General features: G+C 43.5%; 1 protein-coding gene and 1 long non-coding RNA gene across 3 annotated transcripts in view; both read left to right on the plus strand.

Annotated features, from left to right (window-relative positions):
* Window positions 1-15,503, plus strand: part of Exd2 (exonuclease 3'-5' domain containing 2) — a 33,813-nt gene extending 18,310 nt beyond the window's left edge. For both annotated transcript variants that reach the window (NM_001434009.1, NM_001434008.1), the window contains 6 exon segments: window positions 1,583-1,709; window positions 7,421-7,752; window positions 8,771-8,877; window positions 9,095-9,230; window positions 10,590-10,946; window positions 14,164-15,503. In NM_001434009.1, coding sequence (NP_001420938.1) covers window positions 1,583-1,709; window positions 7,421-7,752; window positions 8,771-8,877; window positions 9,095-9,230; window positions 10,590-10,946; window positions 14,164-14,380 — 1,276 coding nt within the window. In that variant the 3' untranslated portion in view covers window positions 14,381-15,503.
* A 1,922-nt stretch (window positions 15,504-17,425) lies between these two features.
* On the plus strand, window positions 17,426-22,035 carry LOC148005374 (uncharacterized). The gene is made up of 2 exons (XR_015623172.1): window positions 17,426-20,863; window positions 21,080-22,035. It is a non-coding gene; the product is annotated as an uncharacterized LOC148005374 (long non-coding RNA).
* The last annotated feature ends 403 nt before the right edge of the window (window positions 22,036-22,438 follow it).

Consider the following 22,438-nt stretch of genomic DNA (forward strand, 5'->3'; position numbering starts at 1 on the left):
ACAGTTGACTGCTTGTCAACAGTGGCAAGGCAAGGTTTCCTGTTCTCCTCACTGTGGTCTTGGCTCCTGCAGTCCCTGAGGAAACTGCTGCAACACTGATAGGAGCCCCTGCCTGCCAGCCTGCTGCTCTGTGACTTCCAGATGCTCACCCTGGACCATTGTCATACGTTGTCTGCTCTATGTTCTGATTTTTCTTGTTATTATCTGGGTACCAAGGATTGAATCCAGAGCCTCGTGCATGCTAGGCCAGTGTTCTCTCACTTAGATTTCTAAGCCATCTCTCTAGCCCAGGTCTTTATACTTTCATCTGCATTCAAATGAATATACATACATACATGTCCAAAGATTTAAATATTTTAAGTGAATTAATCACTAAGGTCTTACATATCTCTGCTGGTCTCGGACTCCATGTAGCTGAGTGTAATCTTGGTCCGGGAAATACAAGCATGTACCACCACACTCACTCTTAACGTTTTCTGCATGTATGTGAATTTGATTCTATTTCCTTAAAATTTAGTTTCTCTGTGTGTAAGAGAGTGTGTGGCCCAGGGGCATGAAGAGAGATGGCCCAGTAGTTAAGAACACATACTGCTTTCTCTTCCAGAGGTCCTGAGTTCAGTTCCCAGCAACCACATGGTGGCTCACAACCATCTGTAATGGGATCCAATGCCCTCTTCTGGTGTGTCTGAGAACAGCGACAATGTTACCTACTTGTCCATTAACACCCTAATGCAGTTATGGGGATTGGGGATTAAATTCAGGATATCAGGGTTGGTGGGAGGTGCCCTTTGCCCAGTGCCATCTCCCTGGCCCACTCATGTTTTCTGAATTTCATATAAATCTCTTGGTTAGTCTCTAATCTGAGATCAAGAAGATCCTTTTTGTTACCACACAAAAATTTTAAAAGGATTTTTTTATGTTTATTTTATGTGTGTGAGTGTTTCCCTGTACCTGTGTAAGTACTCCGCATGCGTGTAGAGCCTGAGAAGGCCAGAGACGGTATCAGACTTCCTGGACTGGAATTGCAGGTGGCTACGAGCTGCCCCGTGAGTGCTGGGAACCAAGTCTGGGTCCTCAGCCATCTCTCCAGAACCCTGCAGCAGTTTCAATCAGGAAGTTTTGAACAACAGAAACAATTGCTTGTTTTTATACTCTTACCTCACCAATGAAAACAGCCTTGTTATTTTTTTCATACATAAGAAAGTTAGGCATGCGCATCATGGAAGGACATTTAGTCTGTGACGGTCCTCCTTGCTAGTAGTAGTGCTGCAGTGAGCAGCACCGAAGTCTTTGTCCTTTGGGTAAACTCCTGGAAAGAGAACTTTTGTATTTGAGTTTTTGATAGTTACTCGTTACTAAACTTTTTCATAATGATCATAAAAATGTCTAGTTTACACATTTTGTATGAGGCTAATTGATTTTATGCTCTATTGATACCAGATGTACTTCTTTTAAAAACAAAACAAAACACTACATTCTGATAGATATCTCATGTTTATTTGTGTTTATTGGTCATTTAAAATTTTTTCCTATGCATGCCATTTGCCTGGTTTTGATACATGGTTTTATTTATTTCTTGTAGAAACAGTGTACTCTGTAATGGGCTTAGCCTGAAATCACTTGCTGAGACTCTTTTGAACTTCCCACTTGACAAGTCCCTTCTACTTCGTTGCAGCAACTGGGATGCTGAGAATCTTACTGAAGACCAGGTACTTGTGATCAGAGAGTTGGTTCTAGTCTTCAATGCAAGCACCAGGCAGAGAGGCCTTAAAGCAGACTTACTGTCAAGTGACACTCAAGACAGTAATGTTCATGCTGCTTAAATGACATTAGAGTTCCTATGATGTGTTTTTTCCAGAAATACAAATGCATGAACATTTTTTAAAGTGCTATAAATCTCACCATAAGAAGCAGTAAGCAGTTCTCTGCCTTTGCCACCCCATTCCTTCTTTTGCTCCTCTACTCAGAGGTGACCTTTTAAATTTCTTGTTGGTAATTACCATTGTACTTTCAGATTATGTGTGTGTATCATTCTTTCTTATGTTTTGAATTCTTATACAGAAGTTGTGACTTAGAGATCTTCTAGTTTCTGGGTCCCAAACAATTTGTTCCTACCCTGTGTCCCCAGTATAAATAGACAATCCACTTTCATCAAGAACAATACTTTATTTTCCCAGGATGTATGATTTGTATTTCTGTTTTCTTAGTTTTCTGTATACTGTTGACTTAATCCCTCTCTTGGCTCTCTCAGATATGTTGAAAGACTAAAAACACTTGCCCAGTTTCCTATGGTTCTTTCCTTCTGACCCTCTGTGGCCCTCTGCTGTTTTCCTGCAGCTCTTTGCTGCCCTGTTCTGCTCAAGAATGTTGGCTCTCCAGACCTGTTGCCCACTGCAGTTCTTCTGTCTGTCTGTCTGTCTGTCTGTCTGTCTGTCTGTGGCTCCCCCCACTTCTCTTCTCTACTGAATCCCATGGCTAAATCCCGTGGCTTTGTCCTCTTGTTGTCCTGCATGTCTGAAAGGACAAGTGACCTCCCTCTCTTAGCTAGTGATTTGCCTATTAGCAGTTTAGGGCAGAAGCCATTTTCTTGCAGAATTTTGAAGGTCCTTGTATTCTAGCTTCTAACATTTGAGTGTGTGACTGTTCTTTCTGGAAGTTCTCTTTCCTTCCTTGTTTGAAATCCTCAGTGAGAAACATGGATAGAGGCCATGTTTTATGCACAGTAGCAGGATTTAGTGGACCCCTTTCTGTCTGGATGTTCTTCTCTTCCTGAATGGACCCCTTTCTGTCTGGATGTTCTTCTCTTCCAGTTCAGGAAAGAATCCTCAGATTATTTTCTATGACATTTACTACTCTCCCTTTTTTTTTTTTTTGGTCTAAAGAACTTCTTTTTGGATTACTGGATTCCCCAAATTGATCCTTTAACTTTCTTTTTCTTGAGATAGTCTCATGCTGTCCTATCTCTGTCTGTCTTGGGGTAGGAGTCTGGACGTACAGATTCGTGCTGCTGCACCTGGCTTTTTACACAGATCTGGTTGGAACTCAGGTAGCCAAGCCGCAGAGCTGGCTTTACCTGCAGCCCTGAGCACACGCTGTTGACCCAGCCTTTGTCTCTGCTTAGGATGCAGCCTCTTCACAGAGTGGGAAGGGTTTCTGCTTCCCTTCCATTCCCTGCATCACCTCTTCTTCCTCAGAGTTCCTTCTCATTAATACTTGGCCTTGGCCTTCATGTGAGGGATTTGTCCAGATGTTTAAACCTTAGTTTTCCATTCATATTTAAGAAGGAGACATAAGGTGAAAGATGTATCTTTCAAAACATGCTCAGGGCCTGGACTCAGTTTTCAATATCACACACACAAAAAAGACAGACAAACGAGAGAGAGAGAGAGAGAGAGAGAGAGAGAGAGAGTGAGTCAGACAGACAGACAGACAGACATAAAAACCAGGTGTGATGAAGTCTGTCTTTAATCCCAGCAGAGGCAGTCAGAGCCCTGAGTTTGAGGCCAGCCTGGTCTGCAGGTTGAGTTCCAGAACAGCAAGGCTACAGAGAGAAACCCTATCTCTAAAATAAATAAGTAAGCAAGAAGTAAATAAATAAATAATCTGATAAGCTGTATCATCTGATGAGTAAATAAAATGTAGGCACGCAGTGGCACATTACTCAACAAGTAAAAAGGTACATGCTATAAACATGTGATCCTCTTGACTTGGCCTTCCACATGTTTCACACATGTGCCAGCTTCTCAGCTTTTTTTTTTAAGATTTATTTATTTTATGTGTGTGTGTGTGTGTGTGTGTGTGTGTGTGTGTGTATATATATATATATATATGACTACACTGTAGCTATCTTCAGACACACCAGAAGAGGGCATCAGATCCCATTACAGATGTTTGTGAGCCACCATGTGGGTGCTGGGAATTGAACTCAGGACCTCTGGAAGAGCAGTCAGTGCTCTTAACCTCTGAGCCATCCGGCCCCAGAGTTGGGAGGAAAAGTGGGGACCAATTAGGGAGAGCTCTCTAAGGACTAAGACCTGACTCTGTTGTATCAGTTGTCAGGGAACACGACCAGGCTGGGCTCCAGCTCATAGCGATCTGCCTGCCTCTGCCTCTAGAGTGCTAGGATTAAAGACACCACTGCCCTGCAATAATTCTTAATTGGGGCCAACAAGATGGCACGGTGACTAATAGCTAAGCCTGAAAACCTTAGTTCAGTCCCTAGGATCCACTTGGTAAAACGAGAGAATGACTCCAGCAGGTTCTTCTCTAACATCTGTACACATACGGTGGCACATGCAGCCATACATACATGCAAATAAACAAATGTAACAAAATATTTAACAATGCTTTTTTTTCTAACTATAAGCATAACTGGTAAGATTTCAGGGAACAGGAGCCTGGAGAGATGGCTCAGCAGTTATGGGTACTGCTGCTCTCCAAAGGACCCAAATTCCATTCCCAGTTTTAAATATTGACTCACAACCACCTGGAAGTATTCCAGGAGATCCATGGGCACCAATCACACACACACACACACACACACACACACACACACACACACACACACACACACACACATGCAGGCAAATACTTATACACATAAAATATAATACATAAATCTTGAAAAAAGATCAGAGAATAGTATTTACTCATGATGTTTAAAGAATGTTCCAGGGCAGCCAGGGCTACACAGAGAGACTCTGTTTTGGAAAAACAAAAATGAACAAACAAACAAAACCAGTGGTTGAGTACACAGCAGTTACAGCAGGACTTGGGGGCTGGTGGGCTCCTTTTCAGTAGCTGTGGTTAGTCAGGTGTCAGTAATTGTGTATCTGATAGATTATTTCTCCACCACCAGTGAAATGAGCCAATTCAAGCCAGATTGGAGTATATTAAGTGCAGGTTTATTGGGAAGCTGCTCTCTGGCAAGTTCACTGGCCCCAAGGATTGAGACCAGGGGAGTCACCATGGGAAGACAGAGAGGTGAGGGCTTTGGGTGGGGTTGGGGGAGGGGGAGAAAGGGCGAAAGTAGAGAGAGAGAGAGAAGAGAAGGAGAGAGAGACCAAAATGTCTGAATTCCATAGGGAGGAGCCTCTCGGGGAAGGGCAGTCTATTCCCTTGGCTGTAAAGTTCAGGGTTGTGGGCAGAGTATGCCAGGTAGGGACTGAGGGATGCTGGGAGAACTTGGAGGCTAGGTCTGCTTTAATATGTAAAATATGCACCTCAGTCCTTTGTCCTGGGTCCTAAGTCAAACACCCCAGCCTTTTGTTGATTATAAATGAATAAGGAGCAACATAATCGTCTATGTATACTTCCTGCTAACACTGGGGCACCGTTTATGGAGTGTGGGCAAAAAGGTGGGATGTCAGCTAAGTCCAGGAAGAACTGGTTGTTTCGCTGCTGTCCAGGTTTCGGACCATCTTGGGGTAGGAGTGTGCAGGCCCAGTTCAAGCAGTCTCTGAGGCTGGGCCAGAGCACCTGTGAGTAACCGTTTCACAGCTTTCCTGGATGCAGGTTCTGAGGGAACACCTAGGTGTTAGGGGCAGAAGATAAAAGTAAAGCTAAGGAATTTAGGAGAAAAACTTTTTCTTGGGTATACAGTTTGAAACTCTTGGGCCCGTGGTCTTGGTAGTTGGAGGAGGGGTGAGGGGGCTCCCAGGATCAGAGAAAGGGAAATAGATCCTACCCTCAGGAACAGGCAGGTAGGGAGGGAAACAGGCTGTTAATTGACTGTACTGATCTTGAGTCCATTTGACCTGGTGGACTCAAGTGTATTCCCTGAAACTTATAAGAATCTTTTAAGTTTACAAAAAGATAAATCCTTCATATCTTGCATTTATCAACATCAAGATATCTTCCTAGACCTTCAGACACTTTCTTGGAAGCTTTCAGCATCTATTCCCTCTGCTGCTTGGTTTCTCCAGAAATGAATCCTTCAGTCTTACCCTTAGGAGTAATTCTTTAATATTTTGTATTTTGTATAGCTATATGTAGGCCTTCAGTTTAGCTATTATGTGATTTAAATTTTTTGAAAAGATACATTTATTTTTATTTTGTGTGCACTGGTGTTTTGCCTGCATGTATGTCTGTGTGAGGGTGTCAGTTCCGTAGAACTGGAGTTACAGACAGCTGGGAGCTGCCATCTGTATGCAGGGAATTGAACTTGGATCCTTTGAAAGAGCTGCCAGTGCTCTTAATCGCTGAGCCATCTCCCCAGCCCTTGTGATTTAACTTTTTACTATTTTGAGGCCAGAAGAGGTAGTTTCTTGGCCCTGTTATGCTGGCAAGTTAGTAAGTGTTTGAAAGTGGTTTTGTTTTGTTTTTGTTCTTATTTTTTTCCATCATTTCCAACTCATCATTGACCTTCACAGATACCATGTCTAACTCTAGATCTCAACTTTAATTTCTAGGGCTGGAGAGATAGCTTAGTGGTTAAGAGCACTGACTGCTCTTCCAGAGGTCCTGAGTTCAATTCCCAGCAACCACATGGTGGCTCACAACCATCTGTAATGGGATCTGATGCCCTCTTCTGGTGTGTCTGAAAACAGCTACAGTGTACTCATATAAATAAAAATAAATAAATCTTAAAGACTAATTTTTATATAATAAAGACTATATATAAAGATTATTTTTTATATAATAAAATTCACCTATCTAAAATGGCAAGCATGAACACATGCCTCTAATATTATCGATGGGAACTGGAGTCAGGAATGTCTCTAGCTCAAGGCCATCCCAACCTATATAGCTAGATCCTGTCTCAAAAAGGACAAAGTTGGACATGGCATTCTACTAATCCTGCATAGGATTAGCAGCTCTGGGGACTCATCTGTTTTCCCAGTTCTGGGGTTGCCGGTGAGTGTCACCAGGCCCAGCTGTTTTACATGGTTTCTGGGATCGAGCTCATGTCTTCTTGCTTGCAAAGCATGCACTTTACTGACTGAACCATTCATCCAACTGCCACGATAGACTTTTATTTTTATTTAGTTTTATATTAGAGATAGAACCTCACATCCTGAGTTAATGGTGGCCTTAAACTCAATGCAGTCTGGTAGTCCTCCTGACTCAATTTCCCAAGTGCTGGGATTAAAGGCAAAAATACGAGAGAGAGTGGGGGGTGGGGGTTTGAAACCAGATGTTTTGTTTGTTTGTTTTTTCTGGAGTGAGGGTTTCTCTATGTAGTCTGGCTGTCCTGGAACTCACTCTGTAGACCAGTCTGGCCTTGAACTCAGAGATCTGCCTGCCTCTGCCTCCCGAGTGCTGGGATTAAAGACTACCACCACCGTTTGGCTGAATCCAGGGTTGTATGCTGCTGAGCAGTGCTAGCCTGAGTGGTATTCCGAGACATCTGTAATTGACTCTGAAGGTACCCTGTCTGCTTGTCTTCCGTATCCCACTGACCTCTGGCTTTTCTCTTTAGGTAACTTATGCTGCCAGGGATGCACAGATTTCAGTGGCTCTCTTTCTCCATCTTCTTGGATACCCTTTCTCTAGAAATTCCTATGAAGAGGAAAACAATGGCCAAATCAACTGGCAAAAAGTCTTGGAGAAATGCAGGGATATGGTAGACATCCCATTCCGAAGCAAAGGACTTGCCCGGCTGGGTGAAGAGATTAATGGGGAAGCACTGGAATCGCAGCAGAAGCCAAGAAATAGGAAGGCTAGGACTGATGGAATGGTGCCAGGCAGCAACCAAGGGAGAGACCCCAGGAAGCATAAGAGGAAGCCCCTGGGGGTGGGCTATTCTGCCAGGTAACCCGTATGTTCCCTGATGTTGAAGAGTTAGGGCCCAGCTTTACCCTGAGCTTTCCCAGCAGAGACCCCAGGGCTAATGTCCCCTGCCTTTAGTAACATTAGCACTGTGCTTCTCTTTGTGTTCTTCCTTTCCCCTTTTCCATTTGTCAGTTGGAATAGAGATGAAGAGACTTTACTCATGCTTTGTCACCGTCCCTAGTGCAACCTTGGGCCAGGCTCACCAGGTAGATGCACTTGCTACCAAACCTAACCACCTGGTTAACTAAGTCTTCAGGACCCACGTGGCAGAAGGACAGAACTGACTCCCAAAGTCGTCCTCTGATCCCCAAATGCACGTGTGTGCCTCTCCTCCAGAATAAACAGTTATAATAAAATATTTTAAGAGGATATAAATTTTATTTGTTTGAGACAGCTATGAACATGAATAACATGAAGTCCTCATACTTACCCGGAGAAATGCACCTTAAGATTCCTTGTTAATTTAGAGTGATTTCAGACTCATACCAACTTTATTGTGTAGAGAATCTCCCATGTGACTGACACCTCTTGAGGAGGATGCTTTGAGTGGAAGTGTGATCTCTGGAACATGGCACCTTTAAGAATTAGATGATTAAGTTGAAGGAAACATCGCATGTGAGCCAGAAATTAACCCACGTGCCCTCATCTCTTTATATTGAACTTTTACCATTTTAATTTAGCGTTTGTTTAATTCAGCGATTTGGCAGTTTATTAGTGCTCTGTTCCTGTTTACATTCACAGCAGAACTCTGTGAATTCCTCCTAACTCACTTCCCAGTGTCTCGGTCCATAAGCATAAGAATTAGAGGCTCGTTTGTAGCTCTGCTTCCCAGCCAATACAGATGGAGAGTCCAGTGTGGTTTCTTGCCTGTTTGCTTTTTCTACATGTAGTATATTTGATTCTGATGTTGAGAATAATTTGAGTCATTCAGAAGAGTGTGGAAGGTCTTAGGAAGCGTGACCAACAGCTTTCCTTATGAGATTTCTTTTCCCTGCAGAAAGTCACCTCTCTATGATAACTGCTTTCTCCAAGCTCCTGATGGACAGCCCTTGTGCACCTGTGACCGGAGGAAAGCTCAGTGGTACCTGGACAAAGGCATTGGAGGTATGAGACGCATCTGTCATATTTGCTTATAAATAAGGTCTTCTTGTGAGTGGGTGTGGAAGAGGGTGACTGCAGGAAGACAGAGACCTTGAGATGTTCGGGACTGGGTAGTCATAACCTGGAGTTCTCAGCTTGAACACAGTGAACAATGGTTAAGAGTGCTTCTTGGAAGCAGAGGTGGGAGCACCCAGCACTGATGTGTTCTCTTTTTCCTAAGAGCTGGTGAGTAAAGAACCCTTTGTGGTCAGGCTACAGTTTGAACCTGCAGGAAGACCTGAATCCCCGGGAGATTATTACTTGATGGTTAAAGAGAACCTGTGTGTTGTCTGTGGCAAGACAGATACCTACATCCGGTAAGTATTTATTGGACTAAGAAATCTGCCTCCTGTGGCAGTTGCTGTGCAGTCACATGTTGAGCCCCAGATGCCTTGGTCAAGTTTTCCTACAATGGCAGAGAGACATATTTCTACAAACACCACAGTTTTCCTGACAGCTTCAACATTCTGTCTGCCATCTCTCGTGGCCTCTGTTCCTCTTAAAGCAGACCTTGAAGCTGTATCCCGGGTTCCCTCCCTGAAGCCCTCGAGCTTTCTGAGCCTCAGTGTTGGTTATAGTTCCCCAAGGCTGTCCTTTCCGTTAGGGTTCCCACAGTGAATGTGACGCTGAGCACTGGGTTTGCATACCTTTCTCCTCGGCCCTGTACAGTAATTCTCTCTCCTCCTCCCCTTTCAACTTCCCTCCCTCCTTGCTTCCCCATTCCTTCTCTTCCTCCACCATTTTGGTGTGCTTTGTTATTTCTCTTTTTTCTTCTTTTTCTATTTTGTTATTTTCTGGTATTATTGTTATTTTCTTTTTTGAAACTTAATTTTTTTTTCTCTTTTTTCTTTTTTTCGGAGCTGGGGACTGAACCCAGGGCCTTACGCTTGCTAGGCAAGTGCTCTACCGCTGAGCTAAATCCCCAACCCCTGAAACTTAATTTTTTAAGTTTCACTTTTTCTCTTTAAGATCACTTTTTCTCATCTTGAGACAGAATATTTTTTCTCTTCTTCTATTTACTTAGGTATTTTTACTTAGGTATTTTTAGAGACAGTGTTTCTCTGTGTAGCCCTAGCTGTCTTGGAACTCGCCCTATAGATCAGGCTGGCCAAGAAGGCGGATGTCTGCCTGCCTTTTCCTCTCCAGCACTGAGATTAAAGGCGTGTGCCACATGCTGCTTTTACTGGTTCACTTCCCTCCCTCCTTTCTCTGCATCGTGAGACAACTGTTGTCACTGAGAGTTTTTCCTGAGAACATAGCTCTGCTTAGAAAATGATGACAGACCTTGGTGAGTCAGGAAGTAATATCAGAGTAATGAGTCCTTAGATAAAGGAAATTGGTTTGCTTAGCCCACCAGACTTCTTTGAGATTTATTGTGCAGGTATCAAAGCCAGTATAATATCATTTCCTTTCTCTTAGAGTCTCCTTTCTAGGAACATGGTAGTTGTTACCAGCCTCTGCCATTGAAGCCTTACAGCATGTAGTCTGTACTTACTTTGAGAGGACTCTAATGCTCAGGTAGATAAGGCAAGCAGGTGGGCCTGAAAGGTAGTAGGTGGAACTGCCTTCATGTGACCTCTGTTGAGTTGTGCTGCCCAAGTGTCTCACTTGCTGGCTCCATAGATGCTCAGTATCATAAGGTAATGAGCATCGCCTTTGGGGTGGGCTCATTGCAGGAAAAACATAATTCCACATGAGTACCGCAAGCACTTCCCCATTGAGATGAAGGACCACAACTCCCATGATGTGCTGCTGCTCTGCACCTCCTGCCATGCCATCTCTAACTACTATGACAACCATCTGAAGCAGCAGCTGGCCAAGGAGTTCCAGGCCCCCATTGGCTCAGAGGAGGGCCTGCGCCTGCTGGAAGACCTAGAGCGTAGGCAGGTGCGTTCCGGAGCCAGAGCCCTGCTCAATGCGGAGAGCCTACCTGCCCATCGGAAAGAAGAGCTGCTGCATGCACTCAGGGAGTTTTACAACACAGACATTGTTACAGAGGAGATGCTCCAAGAGGCGGCCAGCCTGGAGACCAGGTACAGCTTACTGTTCGGAGAAAGACTGGGGTGTGGCCCAGTAACAGCAGCCTGCACGGCTGCATGAGAATGCTTGTCAGTCACAGTGCTTAGCCACCTGCGTATCAACCAGTGTCTGTCTGTCCAATTCTGTGGGTAGAACCAAACGATCTGAGAACTTCCTTCTCGTAAGCGATGGCGAGATGGCTCAGCAGCTTAAGGCAAATACCTACTGCCAAGTCTGACAACTCACTTGGACCCTAGGGCCTGCGTGGCAGATCAAGAGAACTAAGTTCTAGAAGCTGGCCTCGAACCTCCACACATGTCATGGCATCCTTGTGCACACGCGCATGCACTCGCATGCCACATACACCACACACCTATATACACAATACCTAAAGAAACTGAGGTTTTTAAAATGATTCATTTATTATAGCTACAGAGTTCTGCCTGCATGTATGCCTTCAGGCCACAAGAGGGCACCAGATCTCATCACAGATGTTTGTGAGCCACCATGTGGTTGCTGGGAATTGAACTCAGGACCTCTGGAAGAGCAGTCAGTGCTCTTAACTTCTGAGCCAGACCCGGGAATGTTTTTTTAAAGGAGATTTGCCAGTTGTGAAGTATCTCTTGTTGGCTGTATACGATCATATGTCAAATTAAGTGGAGTTGGGGGCTGATGGTTATTTGTAGAGGTGAATTCTAAAGTCAGCACATAAAGTGAAAATAATAGCAAAGTGTCACGAAGTAGGGTATGTGTGGCTTTACGTCTCTCACCCCACACCTCGGGTTGTGAGACTTTTGACCACTGCATTCATTCATGATTCCTGTCTCTCTCACTGCACTGATTGTCTGGACCCATGGAATAGAATTTTGAGCAAACAGCTCCCCTATTTAATTTTTTCTTCTTCCTTTTCTCATTTCCCTCCTTCTGTGTAGTACATAGTTGAATGCATATGACAGTGTTCCTAAACAAGAAGTGTACAGTCCTGGGGCATGAGCAGGTGCATGGCTCCAACAATAAGAACTGTGTGTTACTATGCAGCTTTCAGGTTAGAGGATTACCTAATCAGTAGGACAGGAGGTCCATAAACTCCGGTAATGAGACCGAATGCCTACAGTGTTTTGTTACCAGTAAGAGAAAATGTAAAGACTTTATTTATAGCAGCAAATAGTTGTCTCTTTGTTCAAAATGTGCTTATTTCACTCATACTACTGAGTTCAGAGACAGCAAATGTCTACTGAACAGACCCTTACAGAGACACTGACGCGCTCAGACCAAAATAATAGGCCACACAAATTGCCTTTTTATCTAATAGCAACCTAATGACTTTTTATTTATATCTCGTATTTTTTTTCTTTTCTTTTTATCGGAGCTGGGGACCGAACCCAGGGCCTTGCGCTTCCTAGGCAAGTGCTCTACCACTGAGCTAAATCCCCAACCCATATCTCGTATTTTTAATTGTTCAAAGTTTTTAAAAATGTATTTTTATACAGCCATAACATAAATGTTATTTTCTAAGTTTTAATTAAATACTGTGGGGTTAAAGTTAAGTAACTTGTCAAGGTCACATTACATTAAGAAGACTGCCTTTGACTATTTCCCAAATGAGCTTCTTGAATTTTGTTTCGTTTATTAGTTTGTATATACCCATGAATGCTGGTGTCTGGGTAGACTTGGGTACCATAGCATGTGTGGAGGTCAAAGAACAACTTTTGGAAATTGGTTCTTTGCTTTGACGAAGGCCCACCAGGGAGCCCGCGCAGGATGCTGGCTTATGCTGCTGGGGTTCGTATCTAAGCCATCTCCGGGACCCCCAGATGAACTTTTTTTAAAAGATGTATTTATTTATTATATATAACTACACTGTAGCTGGCTTCAGGCACACAGATGGTTATGAGCCACCATGTGGTTGCTGGGATTTGAACTCAGAACCTCTGGAACACCAAGTCAGTGCTCTTAACCACTGAGCCATCTCTCCAGCCCCCCAGATGAACTTCTTAGGACAGGCCTTTCTTTTGAAAATTTTATTATTTTATTTAATTATTTATTTGGTTTTTCAAGACAGGATTTCCCTGTGTAGCCCTGGCTGTCCTGGAATTCACTCTAAATAAGGCTGATCTTGAAGTCAGAAGTCCGCCTGCCTCTGCCTCCTGAGTGTTGGGATCACAGGGGTGCACCACGATGCCCAGCTAATCACAGACCTTTTTAATAAGGGGGTCACTGCACTGGGTTAGAGGATAGATTGAAACTGAGGACAGGTTGTTTAGGGAGAGATTGAAAATAGTGGGGTTGAGTATGATGGCATTTGGGAGGCAGAGGCAGGTGGATCTGTATGAGTTCAAGTCCAGCCTGGTTTACATAATGAGCTCCTGGACAGCCAGGGCTACCTGGAGAGACCTTGTCTCAAAAACAAAAACAAAAGCAAAAGCAAACAAACAAACAAGCCAGTGGTAAATTATGAAACACCTGCAGACGTTGGGAGAGTCCAAAGTTGCTGAGCTAGAGGGGGCTTAGGATTGGAAGTACAGATACTGGCAGAGGGTAGAAGCTTGGGAAAGGCACTTTTTTGAGAAAGGTGGTTTCACTCTCTTGAAGGAGGTGGAGGGAGCTTCTGGGAGGCTCTGCTCACATAGTACCAGCAGTTTTCATGGTTTCCTGTCTAGCTAGGGACCAGGCAGGGGCTTTGTCTTCTGCTGTACACTGTTTGCACAGCTGAGCAGCCACAGGAACTCTGACTGTAACTGACACACTCCTTGCTAGTGTGCTCTGACATACTTTCTGTGAGGAAGAAGGTTCTACAGGGTGATCACCTTGAAGTGTACACCCAAGTCTGTCAGTGTTCTGAGAAACCAGGCTGGTGGACTGATTAAACAGCTTCATTTTAATACTGATATGGTTTAAGATTAATAATTAATGGCTTACAGAGAAGTAAGTCGTTCCCTGAGTAGCCTCGCACCAACAAATACAAGATCAATATTTCTAATTCATCATCAGCCAGGCAAGATTTCCCTATAGGGATGAGTGTATGTGGCCTTCCCATAAATATAACTCAAAACCCCCAAATGCCTCCAGTTTGAGTCTGTATCCTACATATTAAGAAAAAAATAAAGGTTAAAAAAGATATTTTGAAAACATTTAAAATAATGTGTCCTTTGGGGTAAATCTCTTTATCTGCCTATGAGAGTGTCCAGTGCTTGTTTTTCTCAGACCCTTTCCAACTTCATGTTTTGACAGGATATACAATGAAAGTTATATTCCTCATGGGCTAAAGGTGGTACAGCGGCACACGGAGGGTGGGCTGCGCTCCCTCATGCAGCTGGAGAGCCGCTGGCGTCAGCACTTCCTGGACTCCATGCAGCCTAAGCACCTGCCCCAGCAGTGGTCAGTGGACCATAACCATCAGAAGCTGCTCCGAAAGTATGGGGACGACCTTCCCATCAAGCTGTCATGAGTACTGCTTCCTGCAGATCAGGACAGGCGGGAAGCAGGGGCCTCCTGCTGTTAATGTTCTTAATGGTCGGTTGAAGCCCTGGTAACTCAGCTCAGAATGCTAACCTACACTGATCCCCAGGTCCTTCTGATGGAGCAAGGCTGTTGTTTGAAGGGGAGCTTATGGTTTTGAATTTTAGTTGAGGAGTCTATTCTTTTCTCCTCCTCTCTCTCCTATTTTTCTGTGCAAAAGAAGCTTGGCCTTCATTTTCACACTCCTTCTCTGCTTGTCCTGTTAAGAGGGAGAAGTCTTCTCTGAAATAACTTGTCGGGCCCTGGGAAGATGTTTATAATTCTCTTTGCTGCCTTGGTTTTTCCAGGCCTGAGAGAAAACTTTTTCCACAGTTGAAGAAGTGACCCACAAGTCACAGTCATATTCCCAGCTCAGCCTCACACTTTTAATCTTCCTTGCTCTCCCATATGCATTTGTTTGGGGCCCATTCCAACTGTATTACTTGGATTTATTTTACATGCTTGAAAATGTTACCACTTAACACATACAGGACCAAAGTCCAGCTTGCTATGGGCTCCTTAACATCACAGGGGAGTCCTTTTCTGGAAATGAGTACTCAGCTGGCTGTGCTGACAAGCACTGACCCTTTCCCAGGAGAGCTGTGGTACATTGTTCAGCCTCTCCTCTGCTTGCATGTCTCTTGTCCTGCTCTGAGGACCATCATCTCTCCGCACCCGCTCCCTTCAGTGTTCATGTTCCATTGCGTTTGCAGTACTGATCTCTCCTTAGTATTTAAGTCACTCCCATAGCCCTTTGGCCAGGTTTCAGAGTGAGGACTTCACCTCCCCTAAAGCCTGAGACACTGAAATTAACTGATACAATAGAAGTTTAAAAGGGTAATGCTTCACCTTTCAAAATGTTAGACTACTACTTTGAGTATGAAATCAATTTATTAGCAATTAGTATTTTTTCTAAACTATTAGGAAAACTTTCTTATTTTATAAGATCTTAACAAGCTTGAAAAGAATTTTATGGCCAGAATCCAACAAGAGTTCTATTTTGGAATTGTACCCAAGTTGGTTATAACTGATCTGACATTGATAAATAAAACAACTTCAAAGCACAAAGCTCAGTAATTGTAAATGTGAAACTTTTCTTACCAACGGTATAAAAATCAGTGTTTGTGGGATTGCTGTTTATCCTTCAGAGTCCCTGCCTCATGACAGGACTGTGATACCTAGGCATGGACATACCATACACACCGCACCACAAGCCTGGTGGGTTTGCAGTTCACAAACGCATGACATGTGCATGCTACACACTGCCCGTCTGTCCTACCTTTCCACCTGTCCTCTCAGGAATTTTCTTTTTATGTAAGTTTGCTGTAACTGTCTTCAGACACACCAGAAGAGGGCATCTGATGCCATTACAGATGGCCGAGAGCCACCGTGTGGTTGCTGGGAATTGAACTCAGGACCTCCGGAAGAATAGTCAGTGCTCTCAATCACTGAACCATCTCTCCAGCTCCTCTCAGGCGTTTCTGATCATGACTAGACATCCTTATAAACAAATAGGACCAGCTCCTTTTGGGGAATTTATGTTTAACGAAGTAGAAGCCTGTGTCTTCTGGCTGTGGGAACTCAGTGAGAAAGCCCAGAGAGGAATGGGAGCTGGCTTGGCCCTGGGTCATGGTAGTTGCCAGGCTCCCCACAAGATGGCACTCACAGATTTGTTTTTATATGCCTTTTTGAGAAATAAGCAACTTTGTATATGTGGTCATTGAATATAACCTGTGCCCTGTGTTTCAAAATATTTGTAGCTAATTTTGAGTCACTTCCATAGCTTTATAAGAAAACTTTTTTCTGAAAACAGAGAGATGTGTTCTCCTAGTCCTCCTGATTTGCATACGAAGAAGAGAGGAATACTGAGGAGGTCAGTGGTTGCTGTGAGGTGCACTGTTTGCTAAGTGAAGAGTACGCTCTCCAGTGGCGCCCAACAAGGTCCAGTGTGAGAGAGCCAGCAGCAAATCAGGAGAAAGCCAGTCTGTGCAGCGTAGGGTCTGTGTCTTCTTCAGAAGAGCATTCCTGTGTGGGTTGGAATCTGTAGTCTTGAGTCTATCTTGACTCTTGAGTCTATTTTGAGCCTTTCCCTAAGATTTAAGTTGCCGTCTTCAATGAGAAATTTTAGAGTAAACCTATTTTTCTGATATAAAATACACAAAGAAGGGTGTGGGTAATGTTTTCCTGTAGTCTCTGTATGCAGAATGAAAAAGCAGGAGGATGTTGGATTTGATGCTAGGTTGGAAAAATAACAGAGGTCCATCTGCCTTCTGTCTGGAGCAGATCTAGACTTTGGTGAGTTTAAGAATCTTCATTCAGCCAGGTGTGGCAGTGCACAGTCACCGTGGCTCCCACCATCCCAGCACCTCAGCAGCCCATACAGGGAAGCAGGGGCAGGTAGGTCTCTGAGCTCAAGGCCAGCCTGGCTTACATAGTGAGTTCCAGGACAGCCAGAGGTACATAAAGAGACCCTGTCTCAAAAGAAAAAAAAATCAGCATTTTAAACGATGTATAATATTTAAACTTAAATATAAAGTTAAAATTGTCATATATGTATGTGCGTGCTCGTGTGTGTCTGATGTTTATATGCATCCTGATTTTTTTCCCGTTCACTAATATGACATCACAAGTAATTTACTGTCTTTAAGTCTTTGAGAATAAAGTTCTAAAGCGTGCTGGCTCATGGCTATAGTCCTGGCCCTTGGGAGTGGAGGCAGGAAGACCAGAACTTTAGGGTTTTCTTCAGCTACATGGTGAGTTTAAGACTATTTGAGCTACATGAACCCTTGTCTCAGACAAAACAAGACAGCAGAAAACCAGTGAAAGTGAATGGTGATGTGTTTCCGGGAGCTCTCCTTTGGTTGCGCAGCCCCATACTCTGTTCAAAAGCACAGTTGTTTCAAATCCTTCCTTACCAGTTATGGAGATAAACTTTCTTGTATATTTCTGACTCTGTACTTGTGATTTCTTTAGGATAGAATCCTAGAAACTGACTGGGGGAGGGGTCACTGTTGCAGTGGGTACTAAGTGATGTCAGCTTGGGAGTGGAGGGCACATCAGGGAATTCATCTTTTTAACCCTTTAACTCCTGGATATGGATTGAGCTTCTGTGAATTGGAATAGACCCTGCATGCTCTCGTGTTAGTGGCTTTAGGCCCCTTGCTTCCTCTTGTCTACCATTCTTCATTACTCTGTTCCCTTCTCTGCCTCTGCAGTCAGTGATTTTTTTTGTAAGTAGTTTATTTAAAAATTTTTAATGTAAATTTTTTTAATTAAAAACTTTTTAATTTTAAAATAAGGTTATAGACGGATTCTTTTTGAAAATAGATCTGTGTTTAATAATGTGCTATGGTAAAGAGAAAGAAGCACACATGCAGGGATTTGCTGCCACCACAGAGCACAGCCATACGTTACTTATTCTTACCCTGGTCACGGACAGATCAGATGACAAAGTGCGTTTTGTTGAAATAAAGCCGGCTTAATCCCCGTTCTCAGCTCTCAGGAGCCCAGCAGGCAGAGGCTCCTTCAGTTTAGCTTCTTGTTTGGCCTCTTTAATCGTTGAGTTCTGACTTACCTTGCTTCCAGGTTTTTCATTCATTTGTTTATCTTTTAGTTTTCTTCGCTAGGTCTCATTTTTTAGGTCTCATTAAAAATGTGCTTTACATTTTTGGGTATGGGTGTTTGAGTGTGTATGGGTTCATGTGTAACAGGGTGGCTCTGTTGAGGACAATGACAACCTCAGAATAGGTCCTCTCCCTCCGCCCTGAGACTGTGGGATCTAGCTGACATGGTGCTAAACTTCCTTTACCCACTGAGCCTTCTCATGGTTTACTAAGGAAAAGCGCCCCAAGAATGGGAGTGAGCAAGTGGGGAGCTTTTCCCCAAAGATTACTAATTATTATGTATTTGAAATTAATTATCCCCTACTCCAGTTTTTTTTTCTTCAAAAATGTACAGTAGTAATTTTTAGGTCAGAATCCACTTTTCTTGAGAGAAATGAGCAAACAGAGGATAGAGGGTGATTCTTAAGACAACACAACATGATATATAAAAGCACATACGCTTTTACTTTGGATCTAGCTTACTCTTCTGACCTTTACCAAGTCCCGCTGTTGGACTGTCTTCCCATCCCAATCATGGAGCACAGCGATGGTGCATGCTAGGCTGGGCAGGCAGCCTGTGACCCGCAGAGTCAGCACCCTTTCCTGTCTCCTGCAGTAATGACTCTGCTGAGACCAACATGTCATTCAAGATAGTGGGAAATGCACTGATCACATTTCCTTGTTACCTTGACAGTCTCTGATTGGTGACCTCTAATGCTGTGGGTAATTGGACTAAATGCATCATTGTCTTGGAGATAATTAAGATCTGACTTCCTTTATATGGGACTAAGGAATGCTTATATAACCCAGTTTTTGCAACTTAGGTTGTGGCTTTGCTGATGTATATGTTGCCTTCAAGGCCTCTCTGTATTTTGATAGATAGGAGTTAGTCTTATCCTTCAGACTCACCTAAAACATTTCATTTCCTTGTTATTAATCCTGGAATTTTCTCTCCCTTGCTGAAAATGGAACTTGTTGCCTCCCTCAGTATCACCCTTGCTTTGGGCCTGCAGTGAAGCAGAGCATTCAAGCAGAGAGGGTTCTGTAAGATCTACTCTCCTCGTGGCTGGGAATCAGAGACAGGTGGAAAGGGGCCAAGGGTAGGTGTGACATCAGTTTGACACCTGTTAGTCAGAATTCAAATAACAAGTGACGTGGTGAGTGTGATAGTTGTCATTGTCAACTAGACAGCCTGGGAAGCATCTCAGTGAGAGTTGTCTAGATCAGGTTGGCCAGGGTTGCGGGGATAGTTTTGATTATGACAATCAATGTAGGAAGAACAGTGCCCACTAAGGGCAGCGCCACACCCTGGTTTTGCGATCCTGGACTCCTAAAAATTGAAGAAAAGAAAGACAAGTGCAAAATAGCATCCTGCACATACTCCCTGCTGGGACTTTAGATACAAGTAGTTGCTTTCAGTTCCTGATTTAACATCCCTACAATAATGGACCATGTCCTAGAATTATAAGCCAAATAAGCCCTATCTCCCTTTTTAAAAATCTGCTGAGTTTCTAGTCAGCATTATTACAAACACAATGGATGACTCAGGATAATTTTGAGTTGGAGTGATTTCCTATATTTTGCTTCTCTAAGGTCTCCGGTGTCAGACTGCAACATGTTGGGGTCAGTTGGGATTCTGACTTGTCGGATCACCAGGGTATTAAGTCCTGGATAAGAATCAGAAACCAGAGCTAGAGATGCAGCTCAGGATAAGGCCCAGGTTCCTTCCCAGCCCAGAACCTCACATCGAAAATACTAGTAATTAAAATAAGATAATTCAGAAGTAGGTAGTTCATGCCTGTAGTTTGGAACTTGGGAGGCTGAGACAGGAGAATCCCTACAAGTCTGAGGTCAGCTTGGACTCCAGAATGACACCCTGTCTCAGAAAAACAAAAGAAGGGGTCTAGAGAGGTGACTCGGCAATTAAGAGCACTGCCTGCTCTTCTAGAGGACCTGGGTTTTATTCCTATCATCTGCACAGGAGTTCACACAGGAACTCCAGTTCCAGGAAATCCAGTGTGCTCTTTTGGCCTCTGGGCACTAAGCACACAAGTGCTATACAGACATGCATGTACGTAAAACACCGATACACATTTTTTTAAAAAGTTTAAAACAGGGTTGGGGATTTAGCTCAGTGGTAGAGCACTTGCCTAGCAAGCGCAAGGCCCTGGGTTCGGTCCCCAGCTCCGAAAAAAAAAAGAAAAAAAAAAGTTTAAAACAAAAAACAGAAAACACAACAATAAGAGATTTGAACTTAGCAGTAAGATGAAGGGGCTGAGAGAGCTGGAGATTTGCCATATGTGATTTTAAAGGTGGTAGGTGTGATGGGGCTGGAGAGGTGGCTCAGTGGTTAAGAGTACTGACTGCTCTCCAAGAGGTCCTGAGTTTAATTCCCAGCAACTACGTGGTGACTCACAACCATCTGTAATGGGATCTGATGCCCTCTTCTGGTGTGTCTGAAGACAGCCACAGTGTACTTATATATAATAAATAAATAATTAAAGGCATTGGGCACATTAATTTGTTTGTTTACTTATTTATTTACTTTTTCACTTTATCTATTTATTTAGTTATGTGGTTTGAATATGCTTGGCCCAGGAAGTGGAGCTATTAGGAGGTATGGCCTTGTTGGAGTAGGTTTGGCCTTGTTGGAAGTGTGTCACTGTGGGACCCTCCTCCTAACCATGTGAGAGCCAGTCTTCTAGCAGCCTTCAGATGAAGAGGTAGAACTCTCAGCTCCTCCTACACCAGGCTTGCCTGGACACTGCCATGCTCCCACCTTGATAATAATGGACTGAACCTCTGAATCTGTAAGCCATCCCCACTTAAATGTTGTCCTTGTTTTTTTTTTTTTTTTTGTTTTGTTTTTTTTAAGATTTATTTATTTATTTCGTATATGAGTACACTGTAGCTGTCTTCAGAAACACCAGAAGGGGACATCAGATCCTATTACAGATGGTTGTGAGCCACCATGTGGTTGCTGGGATTTGAACTCAGGACCTCTGGAAGAGCAGTCGGTGCTCTCAACCACTGAGCCATCTCTCCAGCCCAAATGTTGTCCTTGTAAGAGTTGACTTGATCATGGTGTCTGTTGGTCATGGTGTCTGTTCACAGCAGTAAAACCCTAAATGGTTGGTTGGTTTGTTTGTTTGTTTGTTTGTTTGTTTGTTTGTTTGTTTGTTTTGAGAGAGATTTCCTTTGTATAGCCCTGACTGTCTTAGAACTTAGACCAGGCTGGCCTCAAACTCACAGATCCACCTACCTCTGCCTCCCAAGTACAGGGATTAAAGGCATGTGCCACCACCCACCAAATTGAGTACTTTAAAAGGAGGACATTAAACCAAATAAGTAAAATAGTCTCTGATTTTTTTTTAAATGTTGTTTGACTGTTGAGAACCCATGAGGCATCCATGAGCCCTAGATGTGAATAGCTCACAGGGAGCCTGGGAAGAGTCTCTGTCTATGCCAGTGACTTCGTCCTGCTCACCTTTGTGCTTACTTAGGCACCAGCTGGACAGACATGGATAAAGGTAATGTTTGCATTATTAACTGTGTAAAGACTCCTCTGTGAATGTCATTCCTTCCGATTTTGTAGAAAATGCATTTCCTAATCCATCCCGTGCTTCATTCCAGTCCCAAAGAGTATGCTGGCTTTAATTTGCAAAACACAGACTTGTACCAATATGCTCAACTTGAAACTTTTTCACAATCACCTAGAAAAAGATTGAAGCCTCGAGTTTCTACCAAAAAGCATTGAGCGCATTATTCTGCCCTTGCTTATAGAGAGTCTCATTGCATCTAAAATGCTGGCACCTTCTGCTGTATCCCATAGACCTACTGAAAGCCTCGGTCTGGCTCTGGCTCTCAAACCAAGACAGCAGTGTTTGGCCCTGGAGGTCTGTGAGCCCACACCGTAGCATGTATGGCTTCCTCCAAGTTCTCAGATAAAGTGAGCAGGACCAAAGTTGGCTCAGAAAATGAGCAGATGATGACTTGGGGTTAGCTTTTCTTTTTAAAATGTTACACAAATGCAGAGCACTTAGCTGCCGCCCCCTCTCCAGCCATCAGCCAAGCTTGACCTTGGCCAAGATTTTGCCTCATCCCCTCGGCATCTAACACAGAGTTGCATTTCAGCTGTGGAATGCTTAACCAAAAGCACATGCTGTGGTGGCAGGTTCCAAAGAACAAGTCTTGCAAAAGCCCAGAAAGCATTGTTCTCTCAAAACAGCAGCTTTCTCTGAACTGCCCAGCACACCTCACACTGGTGATGTTTCAGCCCATTTGTACACAGAACTGGGGTTTATTGTTCATATCCTATTGAAGTGCAGTGTGGTTGCCTCATATATGTTTGAAGAATGCATACATTTGAAGGATATAGCTTGACGAATTTTGACAGGTATGTATGC

Source organism: Rattus norvegicus, chromosome 6 (genome assembly GCF_021556685.1).
Source record: "Rattus norvegicus strain SHRSP/BbbUtx chromosome 6, alternate assembly SHRSP_T2T, whole genome shotgun sequence".
Taxonomy (NCBI): Eukaryota; Metazoa; Chordata; class Mammalia; order Rodentia; family Muridae; genus Rattus; species Rattus norvegicus.